At 38.6% G+C, this 27,432-nt stretch overlaps 1 protein-coding gene and 1 long non-coding RNA gene across 13 annotated transcripts in view; one reads left to right on the forward strand and one right to left on the reverse strand.

Moving 5' to 3' along the window:
• SENP7 (SUMO specific peptidase 7) overlaps positions 1-27,432 on the reverse strand; it is a 156,927-nt gene that overhangs the window by 110,475 nt on the left and 19,020 nt on the right. For all 12 annotated transcript variants that reach the window (XM_036445436.2, XM_045584037.1, XM_036445435.2 and 9 more), the window contains 2 exons: positions 20,750-20,848; positions 17,126-17,223 (listed from right to left, as the gene is read on the reverse strand). In XM_036445436.2, the coding sequence (XP_036301329.1) occupies positions 17,126-17,223; positions 20,750-20,848 (197 nt within the window). The remainder of the gene's footprint in view (positions 1-17,125; positions 17,224-20,749; positions 20,849-27,432) is intronic.
• Positions 22,827-26,152, forward strand: LOC118723259. The gene is made up of 2 exons (XR_004989202.2): positions 22,827-22,886; positions 26,018-26,152. It is a non-coding gene; the product is annotated as an uncharacterized LOC118723259 (long non-coding RNA).

Here is a 27,432-nt window from a genome sequence, read left to right on the forward strand (position 1 = left end):
AATGTTTTTTCTGCATCAATTGATATGGTCATGTGATTTTTTTTTTTTTTTTTGTCTTTCAGCCTATTTATATGACTTATCACATTTTTTAATATATTTTTCTTGATTTCAGAGAGCTAGGGAGAAGTTGAGATAGGAACATCAATGCTGAGGATCACTGATTGGCTATCTCCTGCACACCCCCTACTGGGGATCAAGCCTGCAATCCAAGTATGTGTCCTTGACTGGAATTGAACCCTGGACCCTTCAATCCAAAGGCCAATGTTCCATCTGAGCCAAATAGGCTAGGGCTATAACATTTATTGATTTGCAAATATGGTACCACCTGTGCATTCCTGGAATAAATCCCACTTGGTCATGGTGTGTGATCTTTTTAATGTATAGCTGAATACGATTTGCTAATATTTTATTGAATATTTTAGTGCCTTTGTTCACCTGTGGTATCAGCCTGTAATTTTCTCCCTTTGCAGTGCCTTTACCCAGTTCTGGACTTAGGGTAACGCTGATCTCATAAAAAGAGCCTGGAAGTGTTGCTTCCTCTTGAATTTTTGGGAGTAGTTTGGGGAAAATGTGTATTAGTTCTTCTTTGAACGTTTGGTAAAACTCCTCTGTGAAGCCATCCAAACTATGGCTTTTGTTTGCTGGGAGTTTTTTTGTTTTGTTTTGTTTTTATTTGTTGGGATTTTTGTTTGTTTGTTTTTATTAATGCTTCTATTCATCAGTTATTATTGGACTATTCTTATTTTCTGATTCTTCCTTACTGAGTTTTGGAAGACTGTATTTTCCCCAGAATATTTCCAATTCATCCAGGTTGTCCAGTTTGTTAAAATATAGTCATTTGTAGTATTTTTTAATATATTGGGTCTAGTAATAATTAATGTCGTTTTTAAACATTCGTTTAAAATCTTGCTCGGCGTTGACTTGTATTGACATAACCTTCAAACACGTGGTATCTACAGAACGTGTGAAGTGCAATTAACAAGTTTTGCTTGAAAAAGTTTGTGTTTGGTTTGGTTTTTGTTGCAAAACTAGAGCTAAGAAGATGGCGGATGAAGAGCATATTCGGCACTGCGTGCTTTACGAGTTCCAATTAGGAAGAAAAGCAAGTGAGGCTGCAAAAAACATCTGTAGTGCTCTTGGTCAAGATGCAGTTAGCGCCAGAAAATGCCAGCGTTGGTTTGAGAAATTTTGCGAGGGAAATTTTTCGTTAGATGACAAGAGTGGTCGAGGCCGTGTGTCCAATTTTGATCAAGAAGCTCTTCAAGCTCTTTTGGTGCAAAATCCTCAAATTACCCAACAAGAGCTTGCGACAACTTTAAATTGTTCACAAAAAACAATTTCCAATCAATTGCGTGCACTTGGCAAAGTCCAAAAGTTTGGAAAATGGGTTCCTCATGAGTTGACCGACAACCACCGTAATCAAAGAGTCACAATTTGCAGTTCGCTCCTCTCTCATCAAAACCATTTGCCGTTTTTAGAGCAAATTGTTACCGGAGATGAAAAATGGGTGCTGTATGTTAATTTGAAAAGGCGGCCTCAATGGTTGGACAAAAATGAGGCTCCGCAGCCCACGCCAAAACCTGACTGGCATGCGAAAAAAGTGATGTTGTGTGTTTGGTGGAATTTTAAAGGAATTCTTCATTATGAACTTTTACCATCTACCCAAACCATTACAAGTGCAGTGTATAGTGCCCAATTGGAAAGGTTAGCCCAAGCTTTAAGAGAAAAAGAACCCGCGCTGATTAATCGGAAGGGCGTAATTCTTCACCACGATAACGCACGACCGCATACTGCAAGAATCACTGCTGAAAAACTGCGCCAGTTGGAATGGGAAGTTCTCCCTCAACCTGCATATTCTCCTGATATTGCCCCTTCCGATTACCATTTGTTTTGTTCTTTGCAAAACTTTCTTCTTGGAAAAAAATTGAATAATGAAGAATGCCTCAAAAATGCATTGACCGAATTTTTCGCATCAAAATCACAAGAATTTTACAACAGAGGGATTAAAATGCTTCCTGAGCGTTGGGCACAAGTAGTAGAAAACAACGGCAACTATATTGTTGATTAAATTTTGTTGTATTGTTTAAATAAATTCGATTTAAAAAAGTATTAGAAAACGACATTAATTATTACTAGACCTAATATTTTATTGATGTTTTTACAGAAAGAGAAAGGGAGAGGGATAGAGAGACAGAAACATCTATGAGAAATATCAATCAGCTGGCTTCTGAACACCCCCTACTGGGGATGTGCCCACAACCAAGGTACATGCCCTTGACCAGAATCAAACCTGGGACCCTTCAGTCCACTAAGCCAAACAGTCAGGGCTCATAGAAACATAGGGTTTCTTGCTGTCCTCAGTGGGGCTATTGGCACCATCTTTGTACCTTACGAACTGGATCAAGTCCTTTGGAATGTTCACTAGGTTCCTTAACACCTTCACCGGTTCATGGGAAGCAGGGGTGACATAAGGAACTGGACTGGGCGATTACACAGGAAGTTCAGATCCAGGTTTTCTCCAAAGAGATAACCTTTAGGGTTGTGTGTAGGAGAGGGGAGGTGTCAAACTTCTCACCTCCCACGAAAAAGTTTGCCTGAAAGTCGATGTCCTCCACGCCCACAATGAGTTGGCTCAGGATGGAGCCCATGGTACACAGCAGGCCAGGCTGTGCCAGGCCAGCCAGGACCAAATGAAACAGGGGCGGCAGCAGCGGCATCTTCACACACCCATGGTCTGGACCAGGCCACACAGACACCAGCCCATGGCCACTTAATATTATTTCAATCTTTTTGAACTTGTAGAGACTTCATTTTGGTCCTAACATGTGATCTATCTTTGAAAATGTCCCATGTGCACTTGAGAAGAACGTATATTATGTAGCTTTGGGTTGAAATGTCTGTTCAAGTCAATTAATTCCATCTGATCTAGTGTGTCATGTTTTCCTTGTTGAATTTTTTGTCTAAAAGATCTATCCAGGGATGTCGGTGGTGTGTTAAAGTCTCCTACTATGATTGTATTACTGTATAATTCTCCCTTAAAATCTTCCATAAGTTTGTTTTAAATATGTTTATATGCTTCTGTATTGTGTGCATATATGTTTACCAGTTATATCCTCTTGCTGTATTAATCCCTTTAGTATTTTGTGCCCTGACCAGGAATCGAACCTGCAACCTTTCTTGTGTACAGGACAATGTTCCAACCAACTGAGTCATTAAGACAAGACTAGTCAATATAACTACTGTGTTTCCCCCAAAATAAGACATCCTCCGAAAATAAGACCTAGCGCATGGAAAGATAACACATCCCCTGAAAATAAGACCTAGCGCAACTTTGGGAGTAATTTTTCTCTTTGGAGCTACATAAAGTACATCTTCATATATATAAGACATTGTCTTATTTTCGGGGAAACAGGGTATGTATGATGTCAGATGGGGGTAAAAGATTTTTATTGAGATGATCACTTAGTAAGTTATATAATGTCTACTTACTGGGTTGTATACTGAAACAAATGTAACATTATAGGTCAACTGCAATCTTACCTAATAACAGACAAACATGTAAATTAACCGTACCTCTGCTACGCCACCAGCCAATCAGGAGTGATATGCAAATTAACCCAACAAAGATGGCAGTTGATTTTCATACTCAGCCGCCGAGTAATGGGGGTAGGAAGCTTGCTTCATTGCCATGGCGACAATGCAGGTGTTCTGCCCCACCCCTGGTTCTTAGGTCCTCTGGCAGTGATGGAAGAAGGGGCCAGAGCAGAAAGAGGTGGCTCCCCAAAGCAAAAAGAGGTGGCTCCAGGGCCTGAGTGGAAAGGGGCTGGGTTAGAGTGGAAAGACAATGCCGGCAGCCAGGGAAAGGAAAGCCCATAACAGCACAAATCTTCGTGCATCAGGCTTCTAGTTGAAAATAAAAAGTGAGTTAAAAAATAAATTACAAAATGAAGACTTGAGCTTACCAGCCACCAGTTAAACCTAATTTGTTGAACTTGCTTCTACTCTACTTTATGTATAAGCCACTCTCGCCACCCATTTTCAAGGTAGCAGCAAGGACCAACCAACCATTTCAGTGACTTCAGTAAATTCTTATTTGCTCTTTGTCTGATAATGTCATTACTTTGTTTGCTGTTTTCTAGATAGTTTAATAAACTCTCAATAAACCATCTTCCTATAACACTACAATGTTCTCATTCCTTTTTAAAGATTGAATTTGCAATAACCCATATTCCATCAAATATAAGAATAAATCATCTGTAATTATGTTATGAAGATGTACTTTATGTAGCTCCAAAGAGAAAAAAGCAGAATTACTTATAAAGTTATAAGAAAACATATTTTGTTTTAATATGAGATTTTTTTTTTAAATTAGAATCCTTCAACTACAGAGTAGCTTTAACAAAAAAATATCAAATCTTCTCTTATTGGATCTATTTAACAGTAGAACTAGATGACCTCTTGGAGATGTCACAGAAAGTTTTTAGCAATATATTTTATAAGATAACCTTAAAGCTTTAATCCAAATACAGTTGCTTATTTTAACATAATGTTTATATATACAGTAGGCATTCATACATATATTTTCAAAAATATACTAAATATTAATTTATAAATACATCTTACATACATTTGGGTATAATATATATAAAATGTATACTAAGTACAATGAAGAAAATAAACTGTGATATAAACTTTTTTTAAAATAAAAATAAGTACCACTATTCCTTCTAAGTACTGATGCAAAAATCCTCAGCAAAATACTACCGTGTTTCCCCGAAAATAAGACATCCTCCGAAAATAAGATCTACTTACAGGTTTCCTTCTGAGTGAAATATAAGGCATCCCCCAAAAATAAGGGCCCCCCCCCCCCCCAGGCTAAACATGAGAGATTTGGTCCACTGATTCTGAAAGAAATGGAGTCACAAGAAATTCACCAGGAAATTCAGGAATTGGATTATGATAATGTTCCAGAAGATGATGACATGATTATCATTGAATAAATGAGTAAATTCTTGATACTGTAGGATTCACAGTTTGTCTGGTTTGTGTTGACAACTACAGTACTACCGAACCATATACAGGTAATAAATTTCCTTTATTTTCATTTAACGATAAATGTGTACCATATTCTTCTTCATGGAAAAATAAAACATCCCCTGAAAATAAGACCTAGCACATCTTTGGGAGCAAAAATTAATATAAGACACTGTCTTATTTTCGGGGAAACAGGGTATCAAACCAAATTTGATATCACAGTAAAAATAGTATATACCATGGCCAGGTGGGATGTATTCCTAGAATGCGAGAATTGTTCAATACACAAAATCAATCAATGTAATAAATTATCTACATATAAAAAAGGATAAATGTCTGCCCTAACCAGTTTGGCTCAGAGGATAGAGCATCGGCCTGTGGACTGAAGGGACACAGGTTTGATTCCGATCAATGGCAGGTATCTTGGTTGTGGGCACATCCCAGTAGGGAGTGTGCAGGAGGCAGCTGATTGATGTTTCTCTCTCATCGATGTTTCTAACTCTCTATCCCTCTTCCTTCCTCTCTGTAAAAATCAGTAATTTTTTTTTTAAAGGATAAGTATCCATCTGTCCAACCAGTAGCAGACATACACTGACCACCAGAGGGCAGATGCTCAATGCAGAAACTGCCATGACCCACACTGGCCATTTAAAACTAATAACACCATGAACCTAGCACCAACAAACCAACACTTGGCTTTCCCATGGAACACAGGCCCCGCCACCACTCTGAAGCAACACTGCACCAATTTATAGCCAATGCTGCCAAGCCCTAATGGCGTAAAATATGGCCCACAACCCAGTCCAGAAACGTTGTGGGCACTGGGTAATGACATTGCGCAGCAAGGCCCAGCTTCCTCTCCCTAGTGGCTAGCATCCTTAGAGTTTCTTCAGCCAGGAACCCAACTTGCTTTATAGCCACTTGTAAACAATCTCTTGCTGGTGCCAATTGCACACATGTGTTTTGATCAGTCATTGTTGGTTGTGAATTTGGTTGACACTTCTATTACAGAGAAAGGACAAATAGCATTATTAAAATATTTCTTCTAATTTCCTTTCAATGTGCATAAGTCCATGCACTGGGACACTGGTGTTAACATATTGAGGTGGGGGGAAACACATATTCATCCCAACTAATACAAATAAAGCATTTGACAAAGTTCAATATCCTTTCACAGAAAAAAGACTCAACAGCCTAGCCAACATGGCTCAGAGGTTTAGTGTTGACCTATGAACCAGAAGGTCACAGTTCAATCCCCAGTCAGAGCACATGACTAGGTTGTGGGCTCAATCCCCAGTTGCGGAGCATGCAGGAAGCAGCCAATCAATGATTCTCTCTCATCATTGCCGTTTCTATCTCTCTCTCCCTTTCCCTTCCTCACTGAAATATGTTCCTCAATAAAAATATATTTTTTAGAATACTTACCGGACAACCAAGATGGCAGCATAGGTAAACACCTAAACTTGCTGCCATGAACAACCACATCAAAACTACAACTAAAAGACAAAATGAGAATCATCCAGAACCACGGGAAGGCTGGCTGAGTGGAAATTCTACAACTAAAAAGAAAGAGAAAAGTGCATTGAGTCCGATAGGAGGGGCGGAGGTGTGGAAGTATGGAGGTAAGAAGGCGCATGTGAAAGGGGCTGGCAACTGGGAACACTGTTGTCTTTTTCAATTGGGAGGGAGACAAGCTCCCAACTCTCTGAACTCCAGTTCTGTGAAGCTCTGGGGACCCAGACTTAAACAGAGAGAAACTGGACTGTCTAGTATCAGGGCGGAAGGCAAGGGCGGCTTTCTCTCAGAGGTGCTTCCAGGGATCATTGTTTCTGAACGGTGCCATGGGACACAGAGACATGAGGGCCTCTTCAGGGCAGGGCTGACGGGCAGCCATTGCTGTTTGCTCCACCCTGGTGATTCACTGAGACCCCACCCCACCCAATTTACAACCCCATCCAAGCTGTGTGCAGAGGCACTTGCATATGAATGGCCTGGCCTTTTGCAAATCTAACAAACTGCAGCTGGGTCAGAGAGCCTCAGAGCTTCCAAAGAAGACCCAAGGCTCCACCATCAGCTTACACTGCTTCACAGCTGGGCTTCATCTGGGCACCTCCAAAATCCAAACAAAGAAGAGGAATCTGCAGATTTCTCTATAGCTCTTGCTGAGTGACTTTAGGTAGTGGCTGACCTTGCACCTCCTTAGAGATCCAAGAGCCAGTGTACCCAGTGGTCAGAGTGAGACCATTCAGATTACAACTCTTCACATCCATAAAAGATACACTCAGGGTGCAGACTCAGTGAGCGCCAAAGCCCCACTGAATCAAGTCTTGCCCCATAAGGGTGTCTCCAGCACAGAAGTTCTCCCATAATAGACACAAATGATCCTCACAGACAATTGGCCTGGAGGTCAATTCCTCTCAGTGATACCAACAACATTCAAGGCTTAAGTATAACCAGACTGTGCACACAGCCCATAAAGGGCATATACCAAAAGTGTCCATCTCAGGTAAATTAGGGAGCTGAGCCACTGCCCCATATAGGACACCTAACATATAAAGCCACTCTATCAACTCAGGGAAGCAACAAAAATGCAGAGACAAAGAAACAGGTCACAAATGAAAGAAATGGATGAAAGCAAACTACTAGATATATAGAGTTCAAAACCATGGTTATAAGGTTACTCAATAATCTTCTAGAAACCTCTGAGAAATATAGTGAGACCCTCAAGGATTTGAAAAATGACCAATCAGAAATTAAGCATACACTGACTAAAATAAAAATAATATACAGACATCCAACAGCAGACTAGAGGATCCCAAGAATCAAGTCAAAGATTTGAAATACGAAGAAGCAAAAAACACCAACTGGAAAAGAAAAAAGAAAAAAGAGCCAAAACTGGTTTGCTCAGTGGATAGAGCATCAGCCTACGGACCTGAAAGGTCCCAGGTTCGATTCCAATCAAGGGCATGTACCTTGATTGCAGGCACATCCCCAGTAGGGGATGTACAAGAGGCAGCTGGTTGATGATTCTCTCTCATCGATGTTTCTAACTCTCTATCCCTCTCTCCTCCTCTCTGTAAAAAATCAATAAAATATATTTTTTTAAAAAGAAAAAGAAAAAAGAATCCAATATGAAGATAGTGCAAGGACCCTCTGGGACAACTGCAAGCATATCAGCATCCGAATTATGGGGTGCCAGAAAAAGAGAGAGAGCAAGATGTTGAAAACCTGTTTGAAGAAATAATGACAGAAAACTTCCCCTACGTGGTGAAAGAAATAGACTTTCAAGTCCAGAAAGTACAGAGAACCCCAAACAAGAGAAATCCAAAGACAACCACATCAAGACACATCATAATTAAAATGCCAAAGGCAAAAGACAGAGAGAGAATATTGAAAGCAGCAAGAGAAAAACAGTTAGTTACCTATAAGGAAGTAACCATATGACTGTCAGCTGATTTCTCAACAGAAAATTTTCAAGCCAGAAGGGAGTGGCAAGAAATATTCAAAGTAATGAATAGCAAGAACCTACAACCAAAATTACCCAACAAAGCTGTAATTTAGAATTGAAGGTCAGATAAAGAGCTTCACAGATAAGAAAAAGCTAAAGGAGTTCATCACCACCAAACCAGTATTATATGAAATGCTGAAGGGTATTCTTTAAGAAGAGAAAGAAGAATAAAAAGGAAAGGATAAAAATTATGAACAACAAAGTGACAACAAAAACATATCAACAAGTGAATCTAAAAATCAAGTGAATAGCCGAAACTGGTTTGGCTCAGTGGATAGAGCGTTGGCCTGCGGACTCAAGGGTCTTGGGTTCGATTCCAGTCAAGGGCATGTACCTTGGTTGCGGGCACATCCCCAGCAAGGGGTGTGCAAGAGGCAGCTGATCGATGATTCTCTCTCATCGATGTTTCTAACTCTCTATCCCTCTCTCTTCCTCTCTATAAAAAATCAATAAAATATATTAAAAAATAAAATATTTTAAAAAAATAAAAACAAAGTGAATAAAAAATCTGATGAACAGAATAAACTGGTGAATATAACAGAATCAGAGGCATAGAAAGGGAGTGGACTGATAATTCTCAGGGGAAGGTGCAAGAAGAGACTGGACGAGGACAGTGGAGGAGGTAAGGGCAGGGGAGGAACGGGATGTAAGGAAACTATGGGGGGTAGAGGAACAACTGTAATAATATGAACAATAAAGATTTATTTAAAAACATTTTTAAGTTAAAAATAAACACAATAAACTAAGAACAGAAGGAAACTAGTTAAACATAATGAAAGCTAGTATGTATGAAAAACTCAGTGAACATCATACTTAATAGTGAAAGACTGAAATCTTCTTCTAAAATCAAAAATATGAAACAGCCTGGCCAATTTGACTCAGTGAAGGGAGCAATGGCCTATGGACTAAAGGGTCCCAGGTTCAATTCCGGTCAAGGGCAGGTGCTAAGGTTGCAGGCTTGATCCCCAGTTGGGGGCATACAGGAGGCAGCCAACCGGTGATTCTCTCTCATCATTGATGTTTCTATCACTTTCCCTCTCCCTTCCTCTCTGAAAACCATAACAATATTTTTAAAAAATATATGAAACAATGCCCACTTTTATCATTTTTATTCAACATAATACCTTAGGATGTTACTTTATTTGGAAATGTTGACTTTACAGAAGTAATCATGTTAAAATCACATCAACAGTTTGGGCCCTAATACATTATGACTAGTGTTCTTATAAAAACGACAGATTCGCCTGGCCAGCGTGGCTCGGTGATTGAGTGTCAACCTATGAATGAACCCAGAGGTCATGGTTCAATTCCCAGTCAGGGCACATGCTGGGTTGCACAATCCCCAGTGTGGTGCATGCAGGAGGCAGCCAACCAGTAATTCTCTCTCATCATTGATGTTTCTATCTATCTCTCTTCCTCCCACTTCTTCTCTGAAATCAATAAAAATATATTTTAAAATAATAGATAAATAAATAAATAAACAGCAAATTGAATACAGAAATAGGCTTACACAGAGGGAAGATGATGTGAAAACACATAGGAGAACATGTAAGCATGGAAGATTGCAGTGACACATCAAAAAACCAAGTATTGTCTGAAGAAGATAGGAAAAAGACATGGAGCAACCCTTCCCTAATGCCTTGAGGAAGCATGGCCCAGAAGGCACTTGATTTACAGAAAATGTGAACAGATTAAACAATCAAACCAAAAAGCAGAGATTGTCAGAACAGATGAAAAATCAAGATCTGCTATGTTCTAAAAATTTGTTTTATCCTCCCCCCACCACAAAAAAAATTCTCTATGTTAAAATCCTACCTTCCAAAGTAATCACATTAGGAAGTGGGGCTTTTGGGAGGTAATAAGATCATGAGCCCTCAAGAATGGGGTTAGTGCTCTTATATAAGAAGCTCCAAAGAAACCCCTTCCACCTTGTGAGGAAAGACACAGAGAAAAGATAGCCATCTATAAATCAGGAAGCCCTCAAGAGACACTGAATCTGTCAGTACCATGATCCTGGATTTCCCAGCCTCCGGGTTATAAAAAACAAGAGGTCTGGTACATGAAATTTGTGTACTTGGGGGCAGGGGGGCTTCAACCAAGAGTACAAGAGGGTGCAGGCCAGCCCAAGGGACCCCATTGGTGCACAATCAGGGCCGAGGAAGGATGCAGGAGGATGGCCACCCAGAGAGGGACCGCAGGAGGATTCCAGGACATGTCCAGCCTGTCTCACTCAGTCCTAATCAGCGGGACTCCAGCAGCAAGCTAATCTACCAGTCAGAGAATCTGCCCCCTGGTGGTCAATGCACAACCTAGCAATCAGTTGAGTGGCCTTAGCATATTAACATATTACATTTTGATTGGTTGGCCAACCGAACACTTAGCATAGTAGGGTTTATTATATACTAGAGGCCTGGTGCATGAAAATTCATGCACTGAGCAGGTGGTCCCTCAGCCCACCCCCTCTCACAGTCCGGAGCCCTCAGGGGTGGGAGGCGACCCAGTGATCAGGGCAAGGCAACACCCCCATCACACCTCCACTGCTGCCACTGCCGAGAGCACAAGCCTTGGCAGTAGTTACCTGAGGTTACCTAAGCCTAAGATGGCCCTGAGAGGCTGGTCAGTCGCCATCCAAGGCTTGCCTGCATCTCGAGTGTCTGCTGGGCAGCCACCATCCAAGGCTTGCCTGCACCTCAGGCCAGCCCTGGGCTGCTAAAAAATTGAAGGGTGTGGGGGACTCTGAAGGCAGTCAATTAGCATATTCCCTCCTTATTAGATAGGAATTGTGTCTTGTTTTTAAGTCACCCAGTCTACGGTATCTTGCTATAGCAGCCCAAACAGATGAGGACAAGATCCAACTATATGCTCTCAACAAGAGACACACTTGTGCCCTAACTGGTTTGGCTCATTGGTTCAGTGTCAGCCCACAGACTAAAGGATCACGGGTTCAATTCCAATCAATGGCACATGTGGAGGGTCAATCTCCGGCCCCAGTCTGAGCACATTCAGGAGGCAAGCAATCAATGTGTCTCTCTCATATAGATGTTACTCTCTCTCTCTAAAAAAGAAACTCAATGAAAAAAAATATCCTAGGGTGAGGATTAACAAAAAGAGTGAGACAGGAAAAGATTTGGGATTCAAAGAAATGCATAGGTTCAAAAAAAATGAAAAAATATATACCAGGCAAATGGCAACACAGTATTTGTATAAATATCAGACAAATAGGCTTAAGAGTCCTGCCAGGTGGCTCAGTTGATTATAGCACTGTCCCAATATGCCAAGGTTGCAGGTTTGATTTCTGGTCAGGGTACATACTAGACACAACCAATGAATGCATAAATAAGTGGGACACAAATGTATTTCCCTTCCTCTCTCTCTCACTCTCTCTCTAAAAATAACTAATTTTTAAATAGGCTTTAGAAGGAAAAAATGCTAGCAGAGACAATAAGGGAAAATCCCTGAAAAAAAAGGCTTACTTCATCAGGAAGCTATACCAATTACAAATATGCATATACCTAATACAGGAACATAAAATACATTAAGCAAAAACTGACAAAAGAGAGGGGAAAAGATGATAATTCAACAATGATAGTTCAATGCTTCAAAACCCCAGTCTCATAATGCATAAAACAACTAAAAGAAAATCAGCAAGAATACAGAATGTTTGAATAATACTATCTATCAACTCAACCTAATGGACATTTACCTCCACCAAAACAACAGAACATACATTCTTCTCAAATACATGAAATATTCTCCAAGAAAGTTCATACACTAGGCCTTAAAATAAACCTCAATAAACTTACAAGAGATGAAATTACATAAAGGCTGACAAAGATTTTTAAATAAAACTCTCTGTAGCCTGAAAATTATCATGGAAGGAAATAAAGAGAGGTTTCCTTCAAAAGCCGTAAAGATTGTATTTGAAAGTCAATATATTTGGCCTCTTGAACTAAAGTAAATAATTTTTGTGTTTGCCTCCCTGACAAAGTTTATATAAAGTTACAAAAAGAAATTAACAGTCAGTTTGAAATTGAATTGCCAGGGCCCAGAGCAAAGAATATCCTTACATGATATTATCTTACAATGTCATTATAATTTTTGATCCTTTACAATAGCATATTATTATCCCAAAAAAAAAAACCTTACAAACTAATTCTCTGAATGTTTGGCAGCAATTTAAAAAAGGACATGAAGGTCAGATAAAGAGCTTCACAGACAAGAAAAAGCTAAAGGAGTTCATAACCACCAAACCAGGATTATATGAAATGCTGAAGGGTATTATTTAAGAAGAGGAAGAAAAAGAAAAAGGTAAAGATAAAAAGCATGAACAACAAAGGGTCAACAAATATGTATCAATCAACAAGTAAATCTAAAAATCAAGTGAATAAAAAATCTGAAGAACAGAATGGACTGAAGAATATAACAGAATCAGGGACATAGGAAGAAAATGGACTGACAATTCTCAGGGAGAAGGGGGTGTTAGAGGTGCGGGAAGAGATTGAACAAAAATCTTATACCTATGATGAAGACAGTGGCGGGGGGTAAGGGCATGGGGTGGGGTGGAGAATCAAGTGAAGGGGAGCTATGGGGAGAAAAAAAGGAACACCTGAACAATAAAGATTTATTTTTAAAATAGTAATAATAAAAAAATTAAAAAAGAAGGATCTCTTAACCATTGAGACAGCATGGGGGGACCTGCAGAGTACTATGCTAAGTGAAATAAGCCAGTCAGAGAAAGACAAGTATCACATGATCTCAGACTTATGTGGAATGTAATTAACAAAATAAACTGATGAACAGGGTGGATCCAGAGACATGGAAGCATGGAACAAAGTGCAGAATCTCTGAGGGAAGGTAGGGGAGGGTGTGTAAGTGGGAGGTAATCAACAAAAGACCTTGTATGCATATATGCATGCCCCATGGACACAGACAATAGGGTGCTGAAGGCCTGAAGTGGGGAGCAGGGGCAGGATGGAGGGAGTCAATGTGGGGAAAAGGAGGACATATGTAATACTTTCAACAATAAAGATTTTTTTTTAATAAATTTTTTAAAAACACTTCTTTTTATTTTAAAAACATGGTGATATGGTCTCTGCTGTGCCTTTAGGTCAATATCTACTGCTATTAAATTTTTTTTAAAAAGGGGAGAATCCAAGATGGCTGCATAGGTGAACACCTAGCCGCAGCCGCACACAACAATTTCAATAAAATACAACTAAAATATAAAATGGACATTACCCAGAACTACAGGAAAGTCGACTGACTGGAAATTCTACAACAAGAAGCAAGGAGAAAACCAGAAGGAAGCCCGGAGGAGCTGTAAAAGCCTAAGGTACGGAGACATGCGGCGCGCGGAGAGGACGGAGCCGGAGTGCCTGGCTGGCGTTCCCTAGCAGGAAGGAGATAAAAGCTCCGACTGTGCTGGGCCCCAGTTCCGACTGCTCTGAACCCCAGTTCTAGGCCAGACCCCGGGGACCCAGGCTCATCCATAGGGAGCTGGGCTGTAAGGCGGAACCCCGGGGGAGCGGCGAAAGGAGATCCCTGAGGCACGCACATTGCGTGCAGAGAAGGGACGGTTGGCTATGCCGCAGGATTGCCCCGGCGGGAAGGAGACAAAAGCTCCGGACTGCTCTGAACGCCACCTCCAACTCCACTTCCAACTGAACTGAACTCCAATACCGGGCTCATTGGGGAGAGCCTAGACTGTTTGGTAGCAGGCGAAAATCGAGGGCACCTTTCTCTCAGAGGTGCTTGCAGCGAGTACTGAAGGACCCTGGGGATTACTGAGACTCAGGAACCGCATAGGATGCGGCTGACGGAAGCCAGGGCTGTAGGCTCCACCCTGAAACCCCGCCCCATCAGGGAAGCTGCGAAAATGCCGAGACAACGAAATAGATCACAAATGAAAGAAATGGACAAAAAGCGACTGGATATAGAGTTCAAAACCACACTTATAAGGTTTTTCAAGAATTTCCTAGAAAAGGTCGATAAGATCTATGAGGATATGAAAAGGGATCAACTAGAATTAATAAGGAATCAACAAGAAATGATAAGGGATCAACAAGAAATAAAGAATACATTGTCTGAAATAAAAAAATATTACACAGAGTCCTAAAAACAGAATGGAAGATCGCAAGAATCAAGTCAAAGATTTGGAACATAAAGAGCCAGAAGACACTCCTCCACAGAAGCTAGAAGGCAAGATAATCCAGAAAATTGAAGATAATGTAAGAAACCTCTGGGACAACTTCAAGCGAACCAACATCAGAATTATGGGGGTCCCAGAAGATGAGAGAGAGCAAGATATCCAAAACATACTGAAAGAAATAGTGACAGAAAACTTCCCCCACCTGGTGAAAGAATTAGACTTACAAGTCCAGGAAGCACACAGAACTCCAAACAAAAGGAATCCAAAGAGGACCACACCAAGACAAATCATAATTAAAATTCCAAGAGCAAAAGGCAAAGAATATTAAAAGCAGCAAGAGCAAAGAAGGTAGTTACCTATAAAGGAGCACCTATACGATTGTCAGCTGATTTCTCAACAGAAACCATGCAGGCCAGATGGGAATGGCAAGAAATATTCAAGGTGATGAATAGTAAGAACCTACAGCCAAAGATAATATACCCAGCAAAGCTATCACTCAGAATCGAAGGCCAGATAGAGCTTCACAAATAAAAAAAAGCTAAAGGAGTTCATCAACACCAAACCAGAATTGTATGAATTGCTGAAGGGGGTTCTTTCAGAAGAGAAAGTAAATAAAGAGAAAAATTATGAACAACAAATATGTAACTATCAACAAGTGAATCTAAAAACCAAGGAAATTTAAAAAAAAATCTGATGAACAATATTAACTGTTGAATATAATAGAATCAGAGGTATGGAAGGGGAGTGAACTGACGATTCTTGGGGAAAAGGGGAGAGGGGGATGTGAGAAGAGACTAAACATAAACTGTGCACCTATGGATGAGGACAATGCGGGGTGGGAAACGGCAGAGGGTGGGATGGGAACCTGGTGGAAGAGAGCAATGGAGGGGGCGGGGGGGGAGGGGGAAAGGAACATTTGTAATAATATGAACAATAAAAATTTATGTAAAAAAAATTTTTTTTTAATTTTTTATCTTCTAACAATGTCATTACTGGACATGATAGTACTAACACAGATAACAGCCTGAAAATCAGTAACTTTGAAATATAAATCACATGTGGTAAATTCTATAATAAAAGCCAAACAATTACCACTTTAAGCTGAGATGATAATTTGGGAAAGAACAGAAAATATGAGATATACTGCCAGAAAATAAAAGACAATATTAAAGAAATAATAGACTGACATCCTCAAAGAACCTGCTCCCACCACTTAAAAAGCATTCATACAGAAAAATAAGACTTGAATTATATAAACTTTGAAGTATGCAAAGTTTTTAGAATATTTCTCCCATAAAGCAAAGCAACCTGGTTTGTGCAAATTCTCAGAAAATGTTGGTTAATTTCATTAAAAAAATGATTCCTCTACTTCTAGTATTCCATCTCTCAAATTAAATATGACTTTTGACATGTTCATAATAATCTTTGGAGAAACTAAGTCTATAAATTGAGTTAATAGTTATTCTGAGGCTCAAAGCATAATCACTGCATATTTGTCATGACAATTTATCCCTTGTATGGTAGAGTAACCCTAGGAGGTATATAAACTTCTATGGAGTCACCAATGTATTTTTATATTTCCTAAAGATAGGGGAGAATAAGACCATGTACTCTGACATAAATGTAAGAATTCCAATTATCCTTCTAATTTGTGTGGTCTCTTGCCAAAACCGGTTTGGCTCACTGGATAGAGCATCGGTCTGCGGACTGAAAGGTCCCGGGTTCAATTCCGGTCAAGGGCATGTACCTTGGTTGCGGGCACATCCCCAGTAGGAGGTGTGCAAGAGGCAGCTGATTGATGATTCTCTCTCATCGATGTTTCTAGCTCTCTGTCCCTCTCTCTTCCTCTCTGTAGAAAATCAATAAAATATATTTAAAATAATAATAATTTGTGTGATCTCCCAATAATTGTAAATTTTACCTTGCTGTTATCATTTTTTATTCATTTGCTATTCTAAAAAAGAAAACCCAATACCCTTTTGTCAAACAACAACTTTCTAATCATTTACTGATGTCCAACCCTCATATGTTCTAACTTTCTTCTGATAATAATCACAATCAGAATCCTCCATATATAAGTCCAGTATATTCACATTTCATTAATACTATGACTATAGAACCCCAATTGATTAATGGAGCATCTTTTTCACTACAGATGACAAATGATAAATCAAGCATTATAATAAGTCTATATGTAACGCATGCACTATCAGCTAAAGCTTATCAAGATGTCCCAAATGCACAAATACAAGGAATTAAGGTAACTTATAATTACAGAAAGAGAGCTTGTAAGGAAGCTTGGAGGCCACTGAATCTAATCCTTGTATTTTAAAGTTTGTTTTAATTGAGATCCAAAGGGAACAAATCCATCACCCATTATCACACTATTTACACATAGTATAAGCCCATCCTAGACACATACACATGTATCTTACCTTTCTGATGATGTCTTAGAAGTGACAGGACGCCCACGAACACCTTTTTTACTTTTACAGTCTAGAGAAAGGACGTTGTTTCTTCGGCTTCTTTCCCACTATGGAAAAAAAAATGGAGTTTAGTAATAAACATAGCAATCCTATATAATAAAACCCTAAAATGCACATTGACCCAACAGCTGAACAACCAGTTGCTATGATGTACACTGACCACCAGGGCACAGACGCTCAATGCAGGAGCTGCCCCCTAGTGGTCAGTGTGCTCCCACAGGGGGAGCACTGCTCAGCCAGAAGCTGGGCTCATGGCTGGCAAGTGCAACGGCTGTGGCAGGAGACTCTCCAGCCTATCCTGCAGGCAGACAGTAAGGATTGAGGGGCACTGAAACCGGTTTGGCTCACTGGTAGAGCATCGGTCTGTGGACTGAAGGATCCCAGGTTCGATTCCGATCAAGATATGTACATTGGTTGCGGGCACATCCCCAATGGGGGATGTGCAGGAGGCAGCTGGTGGATGTTTCTCTCTCATCGACGTTTCTAGCTCTCTATCCCTTTCTCCTCCTCTCTGTAAAAAAATCAATAAAATATATTTTTTTTTAAAGGATTGAGGGGTCCCAGACTGCAAGGGGGCGCAGGGTGGGCTGAGTGACCCTCCTCCTCTAGTGCATGAATTCATGCACTGGGTCTCTAGTATGATAATAAAAAGTCACTTAAATGTTTGTTTTGTTTAGAAGTTCAAAATAAACAGTCAAATTCATAGCTATTCACAAAGAGATGAAAATGCAATCTATAAAACAATTGGCTCTTTTGCTAGTAGAGAAATATAAATCCACCAAAAAGTAGTAGAAATAAATGTTAACAAGTTCAAGGTAGCTTTAGTTAGAAAATCAACATTTTGAAATTCTAGAGCTTATATTGTATAACTATGAAAATTTCTGCCTTTGTCTAAAGGAAATAATAAAAATTATTACATGGGAAGTTAAATAGTGCCTATGATTCTGAATTACCCGAGATTATAACATTTGGAAGGGATTAAAACTGTTTTCCTATGAATTGCTGCATGGAAATTTTTAAGGAAGAATCTATATCTTATTGACAGAAGTAGGGTGTTTTGTTGTTTTTTTTTAAGAGAATTACTTTATTTTAATTTTTTAATTGATTTCATAGATGAAGGGAGAGGAAGAGACAGAAACATCAATGATGAGAATCAATGATCGGCTGACTCCTGTATTACCCACACTGGGGATCAAGCCTGCAACCCACGCATGGAATTGAACTGCAACCTCCAGGTTCAAAGACTGATGCTCAACTACAGAGCCACTCTGAATTGGCCTGAGTTTAGATTTAATCTGACCATAAATAAAAGTTGAAAATGATTTATTTAAGCTGAAACCGGTTTGGCTCAATGGATAGAGCATTGGTCTGTAGACTGAAAGGTCCTAGGTTTGATTCCAGTCAAGGGCATGTACCTTGGTTGCGGGCACATCCCCGGTGGGGGGTGTGCAAGAGGCAGCTGGTCGATGTTTCTCTCTAATCGATGTTTCTAGTTTTCCATCCCTCTCCCTTCCTCTCTGTGGAAAATCAATAAAATATATTTTTTAAATTATTTATTTAATATACAGTGTGAATCTAGACAAATTATTTATCTTATTTCTATGCATTAGTCTCCTGTTTGAAAACAAATGTAATATTAGCTTATCTCAAAATGATGCAAAATGATTATATATATAGTAAATTTAAAACACTCTCTTCTCCGAAGAGATATTTGTACAGCCATATTCATAACAGCATTGTTCACAACAGCTAAAAGGTGGAAGCAAATCAACTGTCCCATCAATGGATGAATTGATAATCAAAATGTAGTCTACACATACAATGAAATATTATTTGCCATTGAAAGGAAAGGAAATTCTGACATGTTACAACATGGACGAAACTTGATGATTATAAAATAATAGAAAAAAACATTTTGGTCTCTGCCTCCAGCTCTTGGCATAGAGCTTCTAAAGACCCTTGAAAATTGCCTAAGCAATAAGAGAACAAAGTGCATAGTACACGTCAGCAACAACAAAACTTTTATTTTCCAAAAATACAATATATATACACACCAATTTGTATTCCACAATAAATTCAATATACTACAACATAAAATAAAATATATAGCCGAAACCGGTTTGGCTCAGCAGTAGAGCGTCAGTCTGCAGACTGAAAGGTCCCAGGTTCAATTCCGGCCAAGGGCATGTACGTTAGTTGCGGGCACATCCCCAGTAGTGGGTGTGCAAGAGGCAGCTGGTCGATGTTTCTCTCTCATTAACGTTTCTAGCTGTCTATCTCTCTCCCTTCCTCTCTGTGAAAAATCAATAAAATATATTAAAAATAATAATTAAAATATATATATATATATAAATGCAGAGACAAAATTTTCTTAAAATAATAGTTTTTGCCCAGTTGAAGTGGCTCAATTTGTTTAGCGTAGTCCTTCACACCAAAGGGTTGCAGTTCAATTCCAAATCAGGACATATACCTGGGTTGCAGGTTCAATCCCCAGTCAGGGCATGTACAGAGGCAACCAATCAATGTTTCTCTCTCACATTGATGTTTCTTTCTTTCTCTCTCTCTCTCTCTCTCTCTCTCTCTCTCTCTCTCTCTCTCTCTCTCTCTCTCTCTCTTCCCCTTTCTAAGTATGTCCTAGGGTAGGAATTTAAAAGATAATAATAATTTTTATCTTCCTATTAAATTGACAACAATCTTACTGTATGTTAACACCCCGTGCTAGTCAGTTTGTAGAAAATAGAAACTCTCATTGGTGGCAATATAAATTAGTGTAAATTGTCTGTGTGACGATTTTGCAATTTATTAAAGTTTAATATAAAAATTCCTTAGATCCAGTAATCCCACTTAAAAATGGTTCCCTATATATGAAAAATGATGTTCACTGCAACATTGTCTCTATTAATAAAACTGGAAAGAAAGAAAAAATCAAGTGGGGGGTGCAGGAGGCAGCCAATCCATGTCTTTCTTTCATCAATGTTTCTATTTATCCCTCTTCCTCTCTCTCTAAAATCAATTTTTAAAAAACATATTTAAAAAATTTGTTCCACTCTCCAGCTCTCCCAACAAAAGGACTTTTTTAAAAATGAAAATAATTTGTGTGAGGCAAGAGAAAAATAATACATAAAAAGGTATATCTCATTATGAGAATCTGCAATAATGCTTAATACTGATAAAATTAAAGTTCCAATTTATAATCCAAATATCTTTTGGAAAAACAACTGTGTTACCCTTTAAGATAAACCCTCTCAAATCTATAAAATGAGAATAAAAGAGCATCTAATTCTAATAAGCTTAATGTTCTCATATATTTAAAATAATTTCTTTTACAATGATATTTGCATCTGATGAAGAAAAATAATGCATAATAAGGTGTATTTATATTTAAACGAAAGACCTTAACCTCAAAGCATCAGTTCAACATATACCTGAAATAAACTAATTTAAAACCTACAAAAAAACAAATAACAAAAAAATACAAAAGGACATATAAGAAAATAAAAAATTCAGTTTCCCTAAAATGTTTTAAAGACAACAATAACACTATATACTTAGAAGAACTAGGTTTTTATTTACCCCCTGCAAAGGGAGATCCCACCGTTCTGAGCTTCTGAGTTTGGACAGTGGTGGTTTCACACGGGCATCTTCTGGTTTTGCATCTAATATCTTTGTTATCTGAAACCAGAATGAGAAAATAATCAATTTAATTAAAATATAAATAAAAGCTGGATTAGCCAGGACCAGTTTGGCTCAATGGATAAGCGTAGGCTTGGGGACTGAAGGGTCCCGAGTTCAATTCTAGTCAAGGGCATGTACCTTGGTTGCGGGCATATCCCCAGTAGGGGGTGTGCAAGAGGCAGCTGATAGATGACTCTCTCTCATGGATGTTTCTAACTCTCTATCTCTCTCCCTTCCTCTCTGTACAAAACCAATAAAATATATTAAAAAAAAAAAAAAGCTGGATTAGCTAACAGAACCATTATCCTGCATTAATATTTTGCTATTAGTTGTAAAGAGTTTTAAACTAGTCCTTAATTTATATGCAGTTAAATATAATTTTATTTTTAAAAGCCTCTCATTCAATATAAATGAAGTATCATAATAGCTCCATAAATGTTCTCTTACCTATAGTCTCTTCCCCTTCTAATCTTCCAAAGGTTATCCTCATAGTTCTCTAATACACCAATCCAAGAATGGCTACAATACTTAAAACTATAATAATGAAACCCGTTACTTATAAATAAAATTCTTAACAATCTAGGCTTTCACATCACTCACACATAAACACAACCATCTTCAAGCATATCTCAAGAACTTTGTATGAACTACTTCCTCAATCTAGAATTGGGAAGAGACTGAACATAAACTGTGCACCTATGAATGAGGACAATGGGGGGTGGGGAAAGGGCAGAGGGTGGGGTGTGAACCTGGTGGAGGAGAGCAATGGGGGGGTGGGGAGGAACATTTGTAATAATATGAACAATAAAAATTTATTTTAAAAAAATTATGAAAAAAAATAAAAAAATAAAAAATAAATAAAAATAAATTATGATCAACAAATGCATATATATCAACAAGTGAATTTAAAAATCAAGTGAATTAAAAATCTGAGAAACAGAATAAACTGGTGAATATAATAGAATCAGAGGCAAAAAAGAGGAATGGATTTATAATTATCAGGGGGAAAAGGGTGTGGGGGTGCAGGAAGAGACTGGACTAAAATCGTATACCTATGGATGAGGACAATGCAGGGGGGGAGGGTAAAGGGCAGAAGGTGGGGTGGGAACCGGGTGGAAGGGAGCTATGGGGGGGAAAGGAGAAACAATTGTAATAATCTGAGCAATAAAGATTTATTAAATTTAAAATAATAATAAAATTTTAAAAAATAAAATAAAATATATCATTGGAATTTACATAAACTAAATCATGTATCTTGTGACTACACTATAGTCCATTTGAGTATGGTTACCCTTAACAGTGACTTGTGTCCTTTCCATTTGAGTATGGTTACCCTTAACAGTGACTTGTATCCTTTTAACCACTTCTCAAATGTCTTATTATATTTTCTATTTTAGAGGCTAAGCCACATTCTCTTCTCCTAAAAATTAACTGGAATGCTATTTGACTGTGGGCTGTCTCGTCTAAATATCAGAATGATTCATAATTTGACCCTAATCAAAGATTAGTCATGTCCAAAGATTTAAAAGCTATTATAGTAGAAGCACCTAAATATATTTTTTCTAAAAAAAGCTCCTGGAGATTTTTAGGGGAGAGATGGACAAGCAATACAGTCATAGTAGGGGACTTGACCACTCCACTGACATCATTAGATACATCTTCCAGACAAAAAAAAAATTCAACAAGGAAACAGCTACCTTACATGGCATACCAGATCAGATGGATTTCATTAACATTTATAGAACATTTACCACAAAGCTACACAATATGCATTCTTCCCAAGTGCATACAATACATTCTCAAAGACAGACTACATGTTAGGACACAAAATAAGTCGCCACAAGTTCAAGAAGACTGAACTCATATCAAGCATCTTCTTGGATCACAATGGCATAAAACTAGAAATCAGCAATAAAAGCACTGAAAAACATTAAACACGTGGAGGCTAAACAACATGTTACTAAACAATGAATGTGTTAACAATGAAATCCAGGAAGAAATCAAAGATAACTTTAAAAACATGAAAATGACCACCGTCCTCAGTTCACACATCCAGCGAGAAATGAGACATAAGTTGAAGTACATCCATGACCTGGAGTGAAACCAAACATGAGTTTTGAAGACTGGGCCTTGTGAAATTATCAGCTAGGACACGGCTAACTTCTGACACTGTTGCAGCCAAGAGATCATGGACACTTGCCAGCCAAAGTTACAGGCCCTACACTCACTCAAGGAACACCACCTCTAGAGAGCATCGCCACCTCCTTCTGTGACCAGGCCTCATGGTCCCTCTGACAGAGAGCAAGGATCTCTTGGCTCTAAATCAGTGGTTCTCAACCTTTCTAATACCTCGACCCTTTAATAGAGTTCCTCATGTTGTGACCCCCAATCATAAAATTATTTTTGTTGCTACTTCATACTGTAATTTTCCTACTGTTAATGAATGCTAATGTAAATATCTGTGTTTTCCGATGGTCTTAGGCGACCCTGCTAGCAGTTCCCAACCTGTGGGTAACGACCACTGCTGTAAAGCCATATGTAAAAACATATGTAAGAAATGTTTTCATAAAAACTACGTAACTTAATTTTCACAATATCCTGTTATACATAATCCTATATAATAAAAGCTTCATAGGCTAAGTGTCCAACAGTTCGTTCAACCATTCAATAAGTCGCTATGACGCTCACAAACCGGTAGGTTAGCTTGCTGTTGGGGTCTGGCCAATCAGGACTAGGCAAGACAGGCCGGACATGCCCTGGAGCCCTCCTGTGGCACCTCCCTGGCCTAATTGTGCACCAGTGGGGTCCCTTGGCCTGGCCTGCACCTTCTCACAATCTGGGATCCCTCAGGGGATGTCAGAGAGCCAGTTTCGGCCAGATCCCTACAGGCCATGATTGTGAGGAATTTCTATGCACCAGGTTTCTACTTATTTTTTTTATATATATTTTATTGATATTTTACAGAGAGGAGGAAGGGAGAGAGATAGAGAGTCAGAAACGTCGATGAGAGAGAAACATCAACCAGCCACCTCTTGCACACCCCCTACCGGGGATGTGCCCGCAACCAATGCACATGCCCTTGACCGGAATTGAACCTGGGACCTTTCAGTCCGCAGACTGACACTCTACCACTGAGCCAAATAGGTTTCAGCCAGGTTCCTACTTATTAATAATGAACTACAACATTCGATAATGACAGATTACGATAATCATGTTGCATTCATTTCCCTTATGCACCTTACATGCAGGCACACCAATTCTTTTCACTAATACTAGCAGTCAATATTTTAGTAGCTGACTGCCACATCATTAGTCTTGTACTGACCTGTTTAGTATGCGCAAGAGGAAACATTTTGTTTTCGGAGAACAAGAAAAATAGATTCATATTATACTTATTAATTTGTGCAGTTATTCAGTGTCTGGTAAGTTAATGTTCAAGATAATATATTAATTTTTATTAAAATGTTCTATTATTTTATGTTAACGACTACTCACCTATTTCAACCCTCTGTATCCAGCATGTCTCTATCAAAATAAACCTTCGTTTCTATGAAAATTGAAGCTTTTGTTTCTTTTGTGGCCCACATAAACTCAAACCTTGCTTATTTGGCCCATGTTAGCCTCTGAGTTTGACTTGCTTGCTCTAAAGGTTACAGCAGTAGTTCCCCGTGGCAAATGTCTTACTCTTACTGAGTATTCTAGTTATTGTCTTTCAGTGTCTAATAACTACAATATTAATTGTTCTGATAATGTCACCTTCCCTTATAGTAACAGACATACTAAGCTGCTGGCTGGTTGGTTTATGTCACATAAACTATTTATCCCTGCTAACAGCACCAGGGGCCCTGTTCCTTAGGATGACTGACTGTCTTTATGCCTCAGAAACATCACAGGGTCTGAACTAAAAGAGACTTTCTCAAGGCCATGGCACCGGACTGCAATGAGTATCTCCACCTGTGGAGCCCTGCTGACTATATTGCTTTGTTAAGCTGGCATTGCTAGGCTCCCTTAATGTAGAAGTGAGCGGCTGGCTTGTAGGTGGTAAAAGCCCTTCATGCCACATCCAGGACCATACATGGGATAAGTCAAGAGCTGAGCCAGGTCAGAGGCTATTCTAGAAAATCAGGCAGCAACAGATTATTTGCTGCTGCAGCATAACCACAATTGTGAGGAATTTAAAGGAATGTGCTGTTTTAATATTTCTGACAATTCTCAGTTGATAGAAAACATATCTAAGATCCTGCACTTGGTGAATTCCAACTCTGGGAACTGCTTTCAAGGCAGAAGCAGATGCAAATAATTTTATAGATACAAGTTGATAGAAATAGCAGTGTGGAAATGTTAGGGGCAAAAACAGAATATTGGGGACAAGCTATGATTATAAGAAATATTAATCATGCTCTGTTAACCATGATTGCCTTATGTTGGTTAAAGAAAGGGCATTCTGACCTGGCTGAGACTTGTAAGCCCCCAAGACTTGGGAATCAATCTTGGACCTAGGAGTCAATCTTGGAACCATTCTCATTCAAGAACTGCCTACTATGAAAAGACTAGAGGCCCAATGCACAAAATTCGTGCAAAAATAGGCCTTCCTTCCCCAGCTCTGGCACCAGCTTCCCTCTGGCACCCAGGACCCAGATTTTCCTTGCAGCCGCGGCTTCATCCAGAAGATCATCTGGAAGGATGTCTGGAAAGACATCCAGTCTAATTAGCCTATTATGCTTTTATTATGAAAATATTAACCATCCTGTTGCCCAAACAATGGAGTCCCACCCCATTCTACTTCCCCATGCCTGTGATCCCTACTTCTCCATGTTATCCTTGTCCTACCCTACATAAGCATCTGATTTATGGAGAATTACAGAGCAGATTTTTTTTAAACACATTTTTATTGATTTCAGAGAGGAAGGGAAAGGGAAAAAAGGATAGAAACATCAATGATGAGAAAGAACCATTGATTGGCTGCCTCCTGCAATCTGGGCATGTGCCCTTGACCAGAATTGAACCTGGGAACTATCAGTCTGCAGGCCGGCACTGTATCCACTCAGCCAAACAGGCTAGGGCTGCAGAGCAGATTTTTGTGGATGACCTGCTGCTCTCCCATACTGCTGGCAGTATTGGAATAAACACGCATGCATTTAAGATTTTTAAAAAAATGAAAATGAGAAACCACCCAAAATCTGTGGAACACAGGGAAAGCAGTCCTAAAACGGAAATTCATAGCATTCCAGGCCTATCTCAATAAACAAGAAAAAGCTCAAATGAACAGTCTAACTTTTCACTTATAGGAACCTGAAAAAGAACAACAAACAAAGCCCAGAGTTTAAGTAGAAAGAAGGAAATAATAAATATCAGAGCAGAAATAAATTAAGCAAAATCTAAAAGAAACAATCCAAAAGGTCAATGAAACCAAGAGTTGGTTCTTTGAAAAGATAAAAGATTGATAAACCATTAGCCAGACTCATCAAGAAACAAACAGAGAACCCACAAAGTAACAAGTGACATCACAGAAATACAAAGGATTGTAAGTAAATACTATGAACAACTATATGCCAACAAATTGGACAACCTTGATGAAATGCAAAAAAATCCATGTACAGAAAAAAATATGGAAGAATATACACAACTATCTTTATTAGTGATTATCTCTGAAAGTTAAGAAGTGATTTTTATTTTCATTTTTTTGTTTTCTTAAGTTTCCAAATCCATCCAGTTATTAAAGGCAAAGAAAAGAAAAAACATTTAAAGCTCCAGAAAAATCTATCTTTCAGCTTCCTTTTCAATATAATTAAGTCTCTCACTCTAATACTGTATATGAATGACAAGTAGATTTTGGGTACAACTAACTACTGTCAATTTTTTCTATACTCAATTTTTTCTTAATCTTTAGCCAGTCAAAAATATGTAAGCCTTTTTGCAACAATCTAACCTTTTCTTAGACAAATTTTAATCATAGTCTCAACTGTGCACAATTAACAAAGATTCCAAGGTATTAATGATTCAACAAAGCATATTATACAATTCCATTACAAGAATCAAAATGAACTTCTAATATGTAAGTATTTTTAATAGTCTCATTATACTTTAAAGACTGAAATTTAATCTTCTAAGGCAAAATGGGTTCTAAATTCCTTTCCCTTCAAATATTATTTACATTGATAGAACTCTAATAACTTCCCAAAAACAAAATTCAAGAACCTTTATTTTTATTAATTAATATTCAGATGTAAAACTACACTAGCCATTTAGCAAATCAATTCATAGTTATTTTGAGGCTCATCTCAAACTTAATTCATTTTAATACATCCTCAAAAAGAGAATGCTCTCAAAAGCAGGTAACCCAGGAAAAAAATATATGCTGGATTATATTGAAACTAACACATTGTTAACACATACTTTTTTTTATTATTGATTTGAGATGAGAAACATCAATTTGTTGTCCCATTTACTTATACATTCATTCATGCTTTTTGTATGTGCCCTAACAAGAGATCCACCCCACTACCTTGGCGTATTGTGACAACACTATAACCAACTGAGCTCCTGGCCACTGGCTAACATATACTCTTCAAACTATTCAG

Source organism: Pipistrellus kuhlii, unplaced genomic scaffold, assembly GCF_014108245.1.
Source record: "Pipistrellus kuhlii isolate mPipKuh1 unplaced genomic scaffold, mPipKuh1.p scaffold_m20_p_2, whole genome shotgun sequence".
Taxonomy (NCBI): domain Eukaryota; kingdom Metazoa; phylum Chordata; class Mammalia; order Chiroptera; family Vespertilionidae; genus Pipistrellus; species Pipistrellus kuhlii.